This window comes from Heteronotia binoei, chromosome 21, assembly GCF_032191835.1.
Source record: "Heteronotia binoei isolate CCM8104 ecotype False Entrance Well chromosome 21, APGP_CSIRO_Hbin_v1, whole genome shotgun sequence".
NCBI classification, from domain to species: domain Eukaryota; kingdom Metazoa; phylum Chordata; class Lepidosauria; order Squamata; family Gekkonidae; genus Heteronotia; species Heteronotia binoei.
Genome location: NC_083243.1, coordinates 166,249,999 through 166,263,888, shown reverse-complemented (window position 1 = coordinate 166,263,888; position 13,890 = coordinate 166,249,999). Strand labels below are relative to the sequence as shown.

General features: G+C 41.1%; 1 protein-coding gene across 1 annotated transcript in view; it reads right to left on the bottom strand.

The window, feature by feature from the left end:
* Positions 1-530: 530 nt before the first annotated feature.
* The window catches only part of LOC132590221 (acyl-CoA (8-3)-desaturase-like), a 34,179-nt gene continuing 20,819 nt past the window's right edge, over positions 531-13,890 (bottom strand). Inside the window, exons 8-12 of the mRNA XM_060263186.1 lie at positions 9,527-9,624; positions 5,686-5,782; positions 3,190-3,269; positions 2,151-2,276; positions 531-2,000 (exon numbers count right to left, since the gene is read on the bottom strand). Coding sequence (XP_060119169.1) covers positions 1,949-2,000; positions 2,151-2,276; positions 3,190-3,269; positions 5,686-5,782; positions 9,527-9,624 — 453 coding nt within the window. The 3' untranslated portion in view covers positions 531-1,948. The remainder of the gene's footprint in view (positions 2,001-2,150; positions 2,277-3,189; positions 3,270-5,685; positions 5,783-9,526; positions 9,625-13,890) is intronic.

Genomic DNA, 13,890 nt, shown 5'->3' with positions numbered 1-13,890 from the left:
TAGGGGCAGGGAAAGTTTTTGGGGAAATATTTGCACTGGGATAGATTTTTTAAAAAATGTTTTTCTTATGCTTTCTGAATAAATTATAGGACCATTGTAATGGTTCATCAACTCTGAATTCATTCATTTATTTAAAATATTTGATATCTTCCTTTACCCTAACAACTGGGCCCCAAGGCAGATAAGAAAGTTTCGACATACAATATTAAAACAAAATTCAACAAAGTACATTATTTAACATTGTAAAAAGCCCCCAAAGCTCTCTTGAATAGTTCTGTTTTGCTACCCTTTTAGAATGTCATCTGCTTGGGGGCCTTCCTGAATTCTTTGGGGCAGTTGTTCCATAAAGCAGGCAGCCATTGAGAAAGTCCATGAATGGACCACAGCGGCCTGCATCCAAGTTGTGGAAAGTTCATCCCAAAGACGTTGCTGTGCTGAGCAAAGTTGTCACATGGGCTCATATTAGGAGATGGTAAATTCAAACCATAATATCCTTGATCAACTTGACTAAAATTCTACAGAGACATGGTGACCCTTGAAATAAGCTGATTTAATATCAGTAGACAGAGCAGCCTGAAGCTTGTGGTATCATGACAGGTCTAAATAAAGTAGTCAAAGGGAATTGAAACAACAAGAAAAATAGGGCCTGATACAGGATACAGCTGAACATGGTCCTGGCGGATGACATAATCTTTGGCAAGAGTAGTAGCAGTGATTGTTGATTGCTGCAAGCTGTAATATTCATAGCATGTTGTAAAGGATTTTTAAAAACACTTATAAAACTAAAATGTGTTTCCCCTCTTCCATTCTCTTGGAGCTCTGAAAATTTCGTGTCCCACAAGTCATTGTTAACTAGCAAGTTGTAAAAGCCTTTATATTGAAAATTAGAGACCCACAAATGGCTGGATAGTCTCCATTCTTTTATATTCAAGTCCGGTAGCATCTTACAGACCAGCAAGATTTTGGAGTATAAGCTTTTGGGAGTCAAAACTCGCTTTGTCAGATAACTTGAAACTTGGCAAAGGGAGCTTTGAATCTTGAAAGGCTATATTCCCCCCTCCCAAAAGCTTGTTGGTCTCTTAAGGTGTTACTGGACTCGAATACAGCTGTTCTACTGAAGACATTCCTCCATGGTCAACAAATACTAAACTCCTTGTTCTCTATGGCCTAATGCAAACATTCTAATTATGAAATCATTATGAAATTCTTGAGGTGGATTTCTGAGGGGACAAGCTAACACACCTAATACACATTATTTATATAAATAAAAGTCACACGAATTCAGAGAACTCTCTATGGTGAGTGTATCTTGCAGACTAGACGACCTAAGAAGCTGCACAATATCTCAGGCTTTTCTTACTTGCTTTTCTTATGCTTGCACTCTACGTTAACTGCCTTTATTGGCAGAAGTAAACTAAAAACAAAGCAATTTGCACTCTGTTTTCTTTCCTACTTCTAGATCCACTGATCCTGCAGTTCAGAACATGGTAGGACCTTAAAACAAAAGTGAAGCTGCTTTGCTTTTATTCCCCAATAAACTGAAAGAGACAGATGGAAAGCTATACTTTTCAGTCCTAAATTTCCTTCTCTGTCTTAGGAGAAGCCCAACTCCTGGCCTACATGCATGAAGCTTAAGAGACTAGCAAATCAAGATGCCTGTGCAAAAGGGGGATTCTACACTATCCTTCGCTTTGACCTATTCCATAACTGTATATTTATTTGTTTGTTTGATTGATTTATATCCCACCCTCCCCATATGGGCTCTGGGTGGCTAACAACCAATAAAACAACAAGATATAAAACATTAAAACAATAATATTCAATAAAATCAATAAATTACAAAACTTGATGGTGCTCATAATGTTGGTGCAGTGGTATAGTTAAGACCATCCTGTCCCACCAAATCTGTTTGTGCTGTGATGTTAGAGATTTCTTCCTGAGGCCCTGCTTAGCCATGAAGATAGGCATCCTCCCAGTGTTCTGATGATTCTTTCAGAGAGCTGCCAAGAGAAAGAGAAAGGGAGACTCCTTGGTAAATATCACAATGGCTGGCTCTTCTGTGCCCCATCACCTTCTTGATTTTCCTGTGGAACACTGACCCTCTCACACTCTGCCTTCTCCCTCTTCCCACTTAAGCATTTGACACTTACCGCAGTATATCTGCAAAGGCAGTGAGCAGGGGCTTGCAATGGTACTGAACGCCATGTTTGGCGCAGAGGGATTGCACCAGAGGAGCCACCTTCCAATAATTGTGTCGAGGCATTGTTGGGAAAAGGCTGCAGAGAGAACAAAGGATGGATTGAGGGGGGTGTTACAGATACTGAAAGAGCCAAAACTATTCCATCCTTGCTAAAGATCTCAAACCTCAAGATTGGACTACTGTAATGCCCTCTACATGGGGCTGCCTCTCTGCCGAACCCGGAAGCTGCAGCTAGTGCAGAACACGGCGGCTAGGCCATTATTAGGGCTCCCGAAGTGGGAGCACATACAGCCAGGGCTGCGCGGACTGCACTGGCTGCCAGTTACATACCGGGTTCACTACAAAGTGCTGGTTATTACCTTTAAAGCCCTATATGGTCGAGGACCTGCCTACCTGAGGGATCGTCTTTCCCCGTATGAGCCCCAGAGAACACTGAGGTCAGCGGGGAAGAACAAGCTGGCTATCCCCGGGCCAAAGAAGGCGAAACTGCAGAACACCCGCACACGGGCCTTCTCTATTGTAGCTCCACACCTATGGAACCAGCTCCCGGAAGAGGTGCGGGCCCTGCGGAACCTCGACCAATTCCGCAGGGCCTGCAAGACCACCCTTTTCAGGATGGCCTTTGCGGACTGCTGATTGAAGGATTGATGGGTTCATCTAAGTGACTCTCACCTAAGTGACTCTCGCCATCATGCTAACCGACAGAATAGCACCAGAAATGCCTATTGTTATTGCCAATTTATGTTAACTGTAAATTAGAATGGTTTTAAGACTAATGTTGATTTTAAAGTTTTGTATAAATTACTGTATGGGCATGTTGTTAGCTGCCCTGAGCCTGCCTTGGTGGGGAGGGCGGGATATAATTTTTTTTTATTATTATTATTCCAAAAATGCACGTCATCCCACATTTCATGGGGAAGCTCTCCAAAACACATTCAGAGAAGTGCCTTATTCCATACCAAATTTTTCGCTCTGTTTCTCATACTCACTGATGTTCGATCTGGAAGTTTAAGTGTCCCGTATACCAATCATTGAACAGGGATTGATCCACATTGCACGTTGCCGCAAGCTAAATGAATTTTAAAAAGAGAGACTTTCATTCATTTCCATCATTGCCAACAATAATATATTTTATCAACAGTATCTACACTTAGTTGTATTTCTAACCACTGCTCCATGTCCTTCTCCATTATCTCTCTTAGATCATAAGCAATTATTTTAAATTGTTAACTTCCTTGAGTGGTTTGATAGAAACATGGTATATGGATGGAATTAATTAATTGTCCATATATTTGTAGGCTGTATTAGTGCATGTGATTCTCACCTTCCCCAAGACTGTAAGTACACTGAGGTTTCACAACCTATATGATGCTGTTGTGTTTGCCTGGTGTGATCCATGTGTATAAAATGGTGATTGTAAGATCAGAATGTTTGGAGGGTATTAGGATTGTTGCAGTGCACCTCTTAGCCCTGTCAGTGTACCACATAAGTTAGGGATGTTTGAACACCTACCAGTTCAGCTCACTTCCCATTGGTGGTGATCAAGTAGCCAATTAATCTATGGACAGTTTGGCTGTTTGCTACTTCTTCGTGTGTATTTGCAGGAGCAGGCTACTTGCAGCCATTAGCATCAAGTTGCAGGTTATGAAGGATCAACTGAGAATCAGTGCCTGATCTTTTGCTGGGAAATTTGCTGGGGGTGTGGGGAGGATTAGGAGCCAACTCCCAGCTCATCAGACCCCCAGAGAGCACTGAGGTCAGCAGGGAAGAACCAGCTGGCTATTCCCGGACCAAAGGGGATACTCGCACACGGGCCTTCTCTATCACAGCTCCACACCTATGGAACCAGCTCCCGGAAGAAGTGCAAGCCCTACGGAGCCTTGACCAGTTCCGCAGGGCCTGCAAGACCACTCTTTTCAGGATGGCCTTTGCCGGCTGAGCGACTGATGCTAGGTGACTTCTACCACCATTATTTCATGAACAGAATTAGCACCTGAAATGTTTTGTTTAAAATTGGAATGTTTTAAGATTAATGTGATTTTAAACTCTTGTATAATTATATGGACATGTTGTTAGCCACCCTGAGCCTGCTTTGGCGGGGAGGGCGGGATATAAATAAAATTTATTATTATTATTACTATTATTATTATCAGCTGGAAACTAGATTCTTCTGATCTTCCATCCTGGAAAATTTGTTGCCTCCCAGACTTGGTGAGATGCAGTGAACATGGGAAAATTGATCAGAAGCAGATGGTTTTCTTTCTGATGGCCCTTCTTCAGGCTGTCAGCTTAAGCTGCAGAGAGAGAAGCAAGCGCTTCTCTCCTTTGCAATGGGGAGCTCAGAGGCATAGCTTCTGTCCCCAACCAGCTTGACAAGGAGGGCAGAAAAAAAAGAGCTCTTCTTTCACTTTTACAACTTACCTTGTAGTTCTTTTGCTATGGGACAGAATAAGAACCTGACTCCCAGCTGACCCTCAGTCAGTTTTCAATCAGCTTCTGATCAACAGGCAGGTGAGATGGTGAATGTCAACCTTAGTTGGCCTCCCTGCTGCAGATGCATCTAGCTGAGGCTTTCACCTGATTTCACCTATATGACCCAAAGAGGTCTTTATATAATGTGCTGCTACCTGTTTTCTACTGTTTTCATGATATTATCTGTATTTATTGTATATTGTAATGTATATTGTGATTTGTTTTTGTTGTGATCCACCCTGAGCCTGCTCTTGGAAAGGGCAGAATAAAAGAATGAATGAATGAATGAATGAATGAATGAATGAATGAATAAATAAATAAATGTCTTTTAGCTGTGACTTCTACCATTCTTTCAGTATCAGCCTAGACTTGATGGTCAGTTGTTGCATTTGTAATTGATTATACATACCATGGGCAATATTGTATTTTCATCACTGGACTTTGTATTTGTTGTACCTTGATGGCTGGAATGCAGCCTAGGTATAACTTACAGCTATATAATAAATAACTACTACTGAGTAAAAAATGAATATAATTTCGAATGAAATGAAAAGACATTCTTGAATTTTTAAATTTTAAAAGCACCTTTTAGTATGTCTCTCTGGATAATTAGCTGCATAATCCTCTAGATCGTGACATGGAAAAAGCAATGTTGCACTTTTCCAGTTTGATCTCTTTGGCTGAGCTGCTCAGAAGCCGCAGCTTTCTGGGTTCATGCGAAGATCCTGATCGCTAATGCAAAATGTTCAGCTGCAAATGGGAACTTTCATTGTTCCTCACTCTGTGGGTCAGTGCACACGGCTATATTGTATATGAAATAGTTCCAATTCTTCCAATAGCTGTGATCGTGCCTGTGGCACGGACAGTCCAGTTCACATTAATTTTTCCTCTTATAACCACGTGCCTATGTATACAACTGCATGAGGCATTTAGCACATCAATATCACCTGATGATGTGTCCATATCCCTTATCAAGTGGAATAAAGGAAGTTCCTCTAGCTGTAATTTCTCACCTGGGCAGAGACCCAATCTAGATTCTTGTCATAATCAATGTTCATTGGAATGTGGTTCATTTGTGAGACCCAGAGAAACCAATTGCTTTCTAGGAACCTGTGGAGACAAAATTATAATAAGGGCTTTTTGGGTTTGTTTTTTTAAAGCCCAGCAGGAACTCATTTGTATATTAGACCACACACCCCAACACCAAGCCAGCCAGAACTTCATTCCTGTGCTCTTGTGCTCAAAAAGCCCTGATAATAATCACCACTACTGAAGAAATGGTTGTTGTTGTTCAGTCACACAGTCAAGTCTGACTCTTTGCAACCCCATGGGCAAAGTCACGCTAGGCCCTCCTGTCTTCCACCATCCTCCAAAGTCTGCTCAAATTTGTGTTTGTTACATCAGTAACGCTGTCCAGCCATCTCATCTTTTGCCATCCCCTTCTTCTTTTGCCTTCTGTCTTTCCCAGCACCAGGATCTTCTCCAGTGAGTGAACCCTTCTCATTTGATGACCAAAGTATTTGAGCTTCAGCTTCAGCATCTGACCTTCCAGGGAACAGTCTGGGTTGATTTTCCTTAGGACTGACTGATTGGATCTTCTTGCAGTCCAAGGGACTCTCAAGATTCTTCTCCAGCACCACATCTCAAAAGCATCTAATCTTCTGCGCTTGACCTTCCTTATGGTCCAGCTCTCACAGCCATACATTACTACTGGGAATACCATCACTTTGACTATGCAGACTTTTGTTGGCAGGGTGATGTCTCTATTTTTTATTATACTGCCCAGGTTCACCATAGCTGTCCTCCCAAGGAGCAAACATCTTTTAATTTCATGGCTACAGTCACCATCTGCAGTGATCTTGGATCCCGGAAATGTGAAGTCTGTCATTACTTCCATGTCTTCCCCTTCTATTTGCCAAGGTGTGATGGGGCCGGATGCCATGATGTTAGTTTTTTTGATGTTGAGTTTCAAGCCTACTTTTGTGCTCTCCTCTTTCACCCTCAATAAGAGGTTCTTTAGGTCCTCCTCACTTTTTGCCATTAGAATGCTGTCATCTGCATATCTGAGGTGGTTGATGTTTTTCCCGGCAATCTTAATTTCAAAATGGTGCTGCCTATTATAACAGTAATATTACTCCTATCTGTCCAAACTTGGGCACATTTATAATTTATGGGACAGTTCCCTTTCTAAATGATTCAGTAAACCAGATAATCTTTGTCACAGCAGTTTTTTTATTTTTTATTTTTTTAAACCTGACCATTTAGAGAAAATGTTTTCCTTGGGAATGATAAAATAAATTACCAATTACCAGTTTGTCAAATAAACCAATGAATTAAAAATAATGTACCAACTAGGTACCAACCTCCTTCTGGGGGCAGGGATTTCCCTGATCTTCGGGCCTCCAACCTGTAAGAACAGGATTGGCCAGCAGGGGGAGCCCTGCCTGACATGCCTAGTGTGATAACATCACCCATAAATGATGTAATAGTGCTGGCCATGTTTCCTGGAGATGCTCTAGCATTTTGGTATAAAACTCTATGGTGTTGGAAATATGTATCTGTTTTGTATGTCCTTTGCAATGTTCTAAAGTTCCAGTCATTATAGGGTTAACACTGTACCTGATTCCCTATTGTCTGCATGGCCTGGGAAGAAGATACTGACTGCTGTCAATCAAGGTTTAGAAGCGGGAAAACCTGTTTTGTCTGTTTGGTCAGTTAGTCAGGTGACTTCCTTTGTTCAGGCAGAGAGGTCAGGAGGAGGAGGAAGCAGCCTCCATTAAGCACATGATCTTCTAGTGTAAGCATGTAGTTCTATAGTGTTTGTTTTATCTCCCAGCACCCTTTCCCTGTAGAAATAAATATGTTTTTGCTTTCATGTTAAATTAGGGTTCCCAATCCCCCCGCTTTAGCGGGAGACTTCTGGGTTCCCAGCTTAATCTCCCGGTCTTCAAAAATTGAGAAGCGGGGGGGGGGGGGTGGAGGGGGGGAGAACATACCTATAGAGCTCCTGTTGTAGAGCTCCTGAGCAGTTTGTAAAATCCCTGTCCCTTTAAGGCTGGGCAGGAAGGAGGAAACAGGAAGGGCTTCGGAGAACGGCCCCTCCCTTCTTTGCTTTCGTTTTCTCAGCAGGCACAGTTCTCCGGAAGAAGACCAAGTAAGTATTTGTGTGTGTGTGAGAGAGGGAGGGGGATTCCCTGGTATGGAGGCCCTCCCTCCCTTTAGAAAGTGTGTGGGGGGGAGGGAAATGTCTACTGGGCACTCTATTATTCCCTATGGAGAATGATTCCCATAGGGAATAATAGGGAATTAATCCGTGGGTATTGGGGGCCGTGGGGGGGCCGTGGGGGGGCTATTTTTTGAGGTAGAGGCACCAGATTTTTAGTATAGCATCTAGTGCCTCTCCCCAAAATACCCCCCAAGTTTCAAAACGATTGGACCAGAGGGTCCAATTCTATGAGCCCCAAAAGATGGTGCCCCTATCCTTAATTATTTCCTATGGAAGAAAGGCATTTGAAAAGGTGTGCTGCCCCTTTAAATGTGATGGCCAGAACTCCCTTGGAGTTCAATTATGCTTGTCACACCCTTGTTCCTGGCTCCACCCCCAGTGTCTCCTTGCTCCACCCCCAAAGTCTCCTGGCTCCACCCCCAAAGTCCCCAGATTTTTCTTTAATTGGACTTGGCAACCCTATGTTAAATGCCTCTCAATGATTATTTTATCCAGTGATCCATCGGACTGTTTGAGATAAAGAAATAGAATTTCAAACAGAAATCCCTAACATATGGCACCATAGAGTTTTAGGCTAGAGTGTCCCCATGTGACATGCCTGGCACAATTACATCACTTCTGGGTGATGTCATCATGCAGCACGCACAAAGTACATGCAAGGGAAGCCTCCCCACTGGCAGCCAGGTAGGACCCGGCAAATCCTAGTCAACAAACAACACATAAATGTATCAACAACATCTAATCATATGTTTTCTTTACCTGTCCCACATTACATTTTTAAGTGGCATTGTAAGAATTCACATGTGTACCAGGAATGGATCACATATGTACCATAATTAAAAGCTTGTATAGAAAAGTCCTCTTTTTCCATATTAGTGAATGTCTGCCTCTTAATTTCCAGCACATTTCTTACTTTAGCTGAGGCCCCAGAAGACCTGTGAAACTCATGCAAAAATAAGTCATTGCTTGGTGAGAAGTCAATGATCAAACAATAAAAAGGTTTATAGTGGTACTATTTTCCATAAAGAGTTAAATATATAATTAGCAGAAAAGTAGAACTGCAAACTTTATTGTCTTTACTGACTAGATAGAAAATTAATTTAAGAAAACAGCATCCTGCGCCATCCAAAGCCCAAAAAGAAAATGAAATGTAAAGGAAAAGTATTAGACTGAAAAGTAAAGGGAGTGAGAATGAAGCAAGTTCTGAAGATAGGAGGGAAGGGCAAATTATAAGGAGAGAAACTGATACATCATGTTTGTGGGCAATATGTTGTGGGTTGCAGTAAAATCCAGAAATGGATACCACTTTTCTATAAAAGAGGCAGTTCTGGGATATATTTCAGTTGAAGCCAGTTGGTCAACAATCTTTCCCATGAGAAGCTGATCCCAGATTTTTTTTCAAACCAGAAAGAGATTATGGGAACAGTATTCTATTTCCAAAGAGAAGCAATAGCAGTTTTTGCTTCAGTTAACAGGTTATTTATCAGTTTGCATCATATTTCTGGAATTGAAGTATCTTGCCAAAGTTGTAAAAAGATTGTTTCAGGTGAGAGAAGAATGGTATGAGTGGTAATGAGTTTAGAGCTGGGGAGCAGCAACAATCAGAAATTTTGCACAATGAATATTACCTGGACAGCCAGTAGAATGCCATGAAGCTCTTAAATCCCATTAAAGGAACATACATGAGACAGATACGGATATTGTAGATCACAATGCAAGCAAGCTCCTGCCAAAGAGGACAGAGTTAAGGCAGGGTGGGAAAGGGAGTGTAGATGTATTGCAATTTTCTTTGTCGGTTTCAGTACAAACTTTTTGTCCTGCAACTACAGAGACTACAAAGACTCTTGCGCAATATGGCGGGGAACAATCTATACAAGCTTGGACATTTCTGAGAATTGTTATCATGCTACAAAGAACAATCATGATGGCATGAAGGCGATCAGTTGCCTTTCAGATAGGACAAGCCTGAATCTTATGCATCAGATGGATTTTCTGCAGAAATCAATGCCCCACTTAAAAAAAAAACAGAAATTTCTAGCATAATTCCTCAGGAAGGGGACATCTATAACAAATACTGAGGTCACTCAGATTTTTTTCTTCAGTAAAAATACTGAGGCTAATTGCTCAATTCCATAGGGATTAGTGTCCATTATTTTTATTTTTATACATTTATATTCCACATTTCTTCCATTATGGATCTCAATGTGGTCTCAATATATAGGGTTTTCCTCAATTCTATAAATACATTTTGATGAACAATCAAAGTACAGTGCACACATTAATTTTATTTGCATGCATGCTTAGTAATTCTCATGTTACATTCAACAGTTATATGGCTGAATGCAGTATCAAACTCCACATTGTCCAAGGAATGGTCCCTCAGTTCTTTTTAAACCAAATAAACCTGGGTTCTATCTTACAAACAGATGTAGACTTATGTGCACGATGAACACACATACACTGTAATAAGTCTATAGGGTAAGATATCTTTTCAACTTCAGCAAGGTTGTGGGATTGTGTGCCTTCTAAACATACCATGATAACCATTATAGTATTTTCCCCAACCCTAAATCCCCACAATGAATCCATTATATATGGACAGGCAGACTGGCCTTTATATTTTGTACTAGCCCACTGAAAAAAGTAATTCCAGTGACAGAATGAATTGAAAATATGTATTTTATGCATTCTTCCATTTCTTCCGAAAGTAAAAAATCCCTGCTATCCCATGGAGACAAGTAACAGTTAAATTGCTATGTCACTTGAGAGTCATTGACACTCAGGTCTTGGGGCAAAAAATATCACCCAAAGGACTTAATCATGTAATCATGACATGATTCAGTACTGTGTTTCTGTTGACTATAAACACTGTTGGATTCATACTGCATGACAACTTTATTAGCACAGTTCACCGGAGTTAAAGAATGAAAAAAATGAAACACAGGTGATGTGGAGTTTGTTCAATGGAATTCTATGAGGCGTAATACTTGTTTTTTGCAGTAGGTGGTGGTACAGTGAAGTCTATATGTATTGAACCATATATATATATATATATATATATATATATATATATATATATATATATATATATATATATATATATATATATATATATATATATATATATATATATATATATATATATATATATATATATATAAAACCAATTGAAGTGAAAAAAGCATTATAGGGTTTAAGACTAAGGGTATCTGTTTGTTGCATCTTAATTTTGAGTACAGCTGGGAAAACCATTTTTATCTTTAAAAGGTAGTCCCCCTGTGCAAGCACTAGTCATTTCTGACTCTGGGGTGACATTTCTTTCTTAACATTTTCACGGCAGATTTTTTATGGGGTGGTTTGCCATTTCCTTTCCCCCCAGCAAGCTGGGTACTCATTTTACCGACCTCAGAAGGATGGAAGGCTGAGTCAACCTTGAGCCGGCTACCTGAACCCAGCTTCCGCCAGGATCGAACTCAAGTCGTGAGCAGAGCTTAGGACTGCAATACTACAGCTTCACCACTCTGCGCAAAGGGGCTCTTATTATTATTTTTTCTCTTACCCAAGGGTTTTTTCTGCTGAAGCCCACAGAAGCGGAGCTCCACCTGGGCTGGCCAGGGCTCTGGCTGGTCCACCCTGCCATGTGGCAGTCATGTGCTCCCAAGCCAGGTAGTGTGGCCAAATATGCAAATGAGCTCCTGCTGGGCTTTGTCTACAAAAAAGCACTGAGCTTACCTATTTTCTTTGGAAATTTTTACATTTTTGTTTCCTTTTAAAACCTTTTATGCTGCTTTTATGTTAGATCTTATTTTTATATCACTTCTGCACCATTTAGATGTCATTTATATGGGGAAAAATATCAATTTTAATGACATTCTATCACATTAACATGGTCAGAAAAAAAGGATAGACAGCTGAGTATGACAAAGCTATACAAGAAACATGGATTTTCAAATCAAACCTGAATTAACATGAAATTAAATGAGATCTCTAATTACAGTACCTCAAAAGATGTGTGTGGAATGGGGTGGAATAAGGAATATGTTTCTATCCTCAGAGAAAGCAAACAGAAAAGTCAGATTGCACAGATGTTTGCTCCCAAACCTACCACACTAACAGATTGGGTAAACTTGTCCCAGTACAGTGTGATAGTCAGGGGTGGAATTCTGGCAGGAGCTCCTTTGCATATTAGGCCACACACCCCTGATGTAGCCAATCTCCCAAGAGCTGACAAGGCTCTTTTTTGTAAGCTCTTGGAGGATTGGCTACATTAGGGGTGTATGGCCTAATATGCAAAGGAGCTCCTGCCAGAATTCCATCCCTGGTGATAGTAGTACTTAAAAATAAAATAAAATCCGGTACTTGATGACTTTCAGGAAGAATCTGCTGTTGTAGAATGTGGCAGCCACAAGTTCTGGGAGCACTGTATGTGTGTATTGCATTCAGGGCTGTATTAAGAATTTGCCTTCTTGCAGGCCACAATCTATATTTCTTAGGTATCTAGAAATGCTGTGTAACATGGACATTCTTGGGAACTTAAGCATGACTCTGGAAACTCTTAACTCTAAAGACTTGCCAAATCTAGGAATTTAGCAAGCCTTCAGTTGACCGTATTCTGGAACAACTGTCGTCCTGAGAATATGAGTAACATCTGATTTGTTAGCACCAACTGTATATTGTTTTTAGCTTATATTGTTTAATGGTTTTATTGATGTTAAGATTGCGATCATAGTATACTATGATCTGATGTAAGCCGCCCTGAGCCTGCCTCGGCGGGGAGGGTGGGATATAAATCGAATTAAAAGTAAACATAAAGTTTTGTATCCATATCCTCCTTAAATCTTCACTAAGTGAAGTGGCCAAATTTGCGGATGACACTAAATTGTTCAGGGTGGTGAGAACCAGAGAGGATTGTGAGGAACTCCAAAGGGATCTGTTGAGGCTGGGTGAGTGGGCGTCAACGTGGCAGATGCGGTTCAATGTGGCCAAGTGCAAAGTAATGCACATTGGGGCCAAGAATCCCAGCTACAAATACAAGTTGATGGGGTGTGAACTGGCAGAGACTGACCAAGAGAGAGATCTTGGGGTCGTGGTAGATAATTCACTGAAAATGTCAAGGCAGTGTGCGTTTGCAATAAAAAAGGCCAACGCCATGCTGGGAATTATTAGGAAGGGAATTGAAAACAAATCAGCCAGTATCATAATGCCCCTGTATAAATCGATGGTGCGGTCTCATTTGGAGTACTGTGTACAATTCTGGTCACTGCACCTCAAAAAGGATATTATAGCATTGGAGAAAGTTCAGAAAAGGGCAACTAGAATGATTAAAGGGCTGGAACACCTTCCCTATGAAGAAAGGTTGAAACGCTTAGGGCTCTTTAGCTTGGAGAAACGTCGACTGAGGGGTGACATGATAGAGGTTTACAAGATAATGCATGGGATGGAGAAAGTAGAGAAAGAAGTACTTTTCTCCCTTTCTCACAATACGAGAACTCGTGGGCATTCGATGAAATTGCTGAGGAGACAGGTTAAAACGGATAAAAGGAAGTACTTCTTCACCCAAAGGGTGATTAACATGTGGAATTCACTGCCACAGGAGGTGGTGGCGGCCACAAGCATGGCCACCTTCAAGAGGGGGTTAGATAAAAATATGGAGCAGAGGTCCATCAGTGGCTATTAGCCACAGTGTGTATGTGTGTGTGTATATATATATATATTTGGCCGCTGTGTGACATAGAACGTTGGACTGGATGGGCCATTGGCCTGATCTAACATGGCTTCTCTTATGTTCTTATGTTCACTAACTGCTGGACAACACTCCAGATGCTCAAGCACTCCATACTACCACCACTCCTCTCAGCAAGGACTGAAGGACTCCCTCCTCTGATTTAAAGAGACTTCCTCCAACTTATGTGGCTCTTCTGGAAAGCTTAAGATGGATGAAGGCTGCAGACTTTGCTGTGTGAAGCGGTAGGATACATTCCCATATAATTTC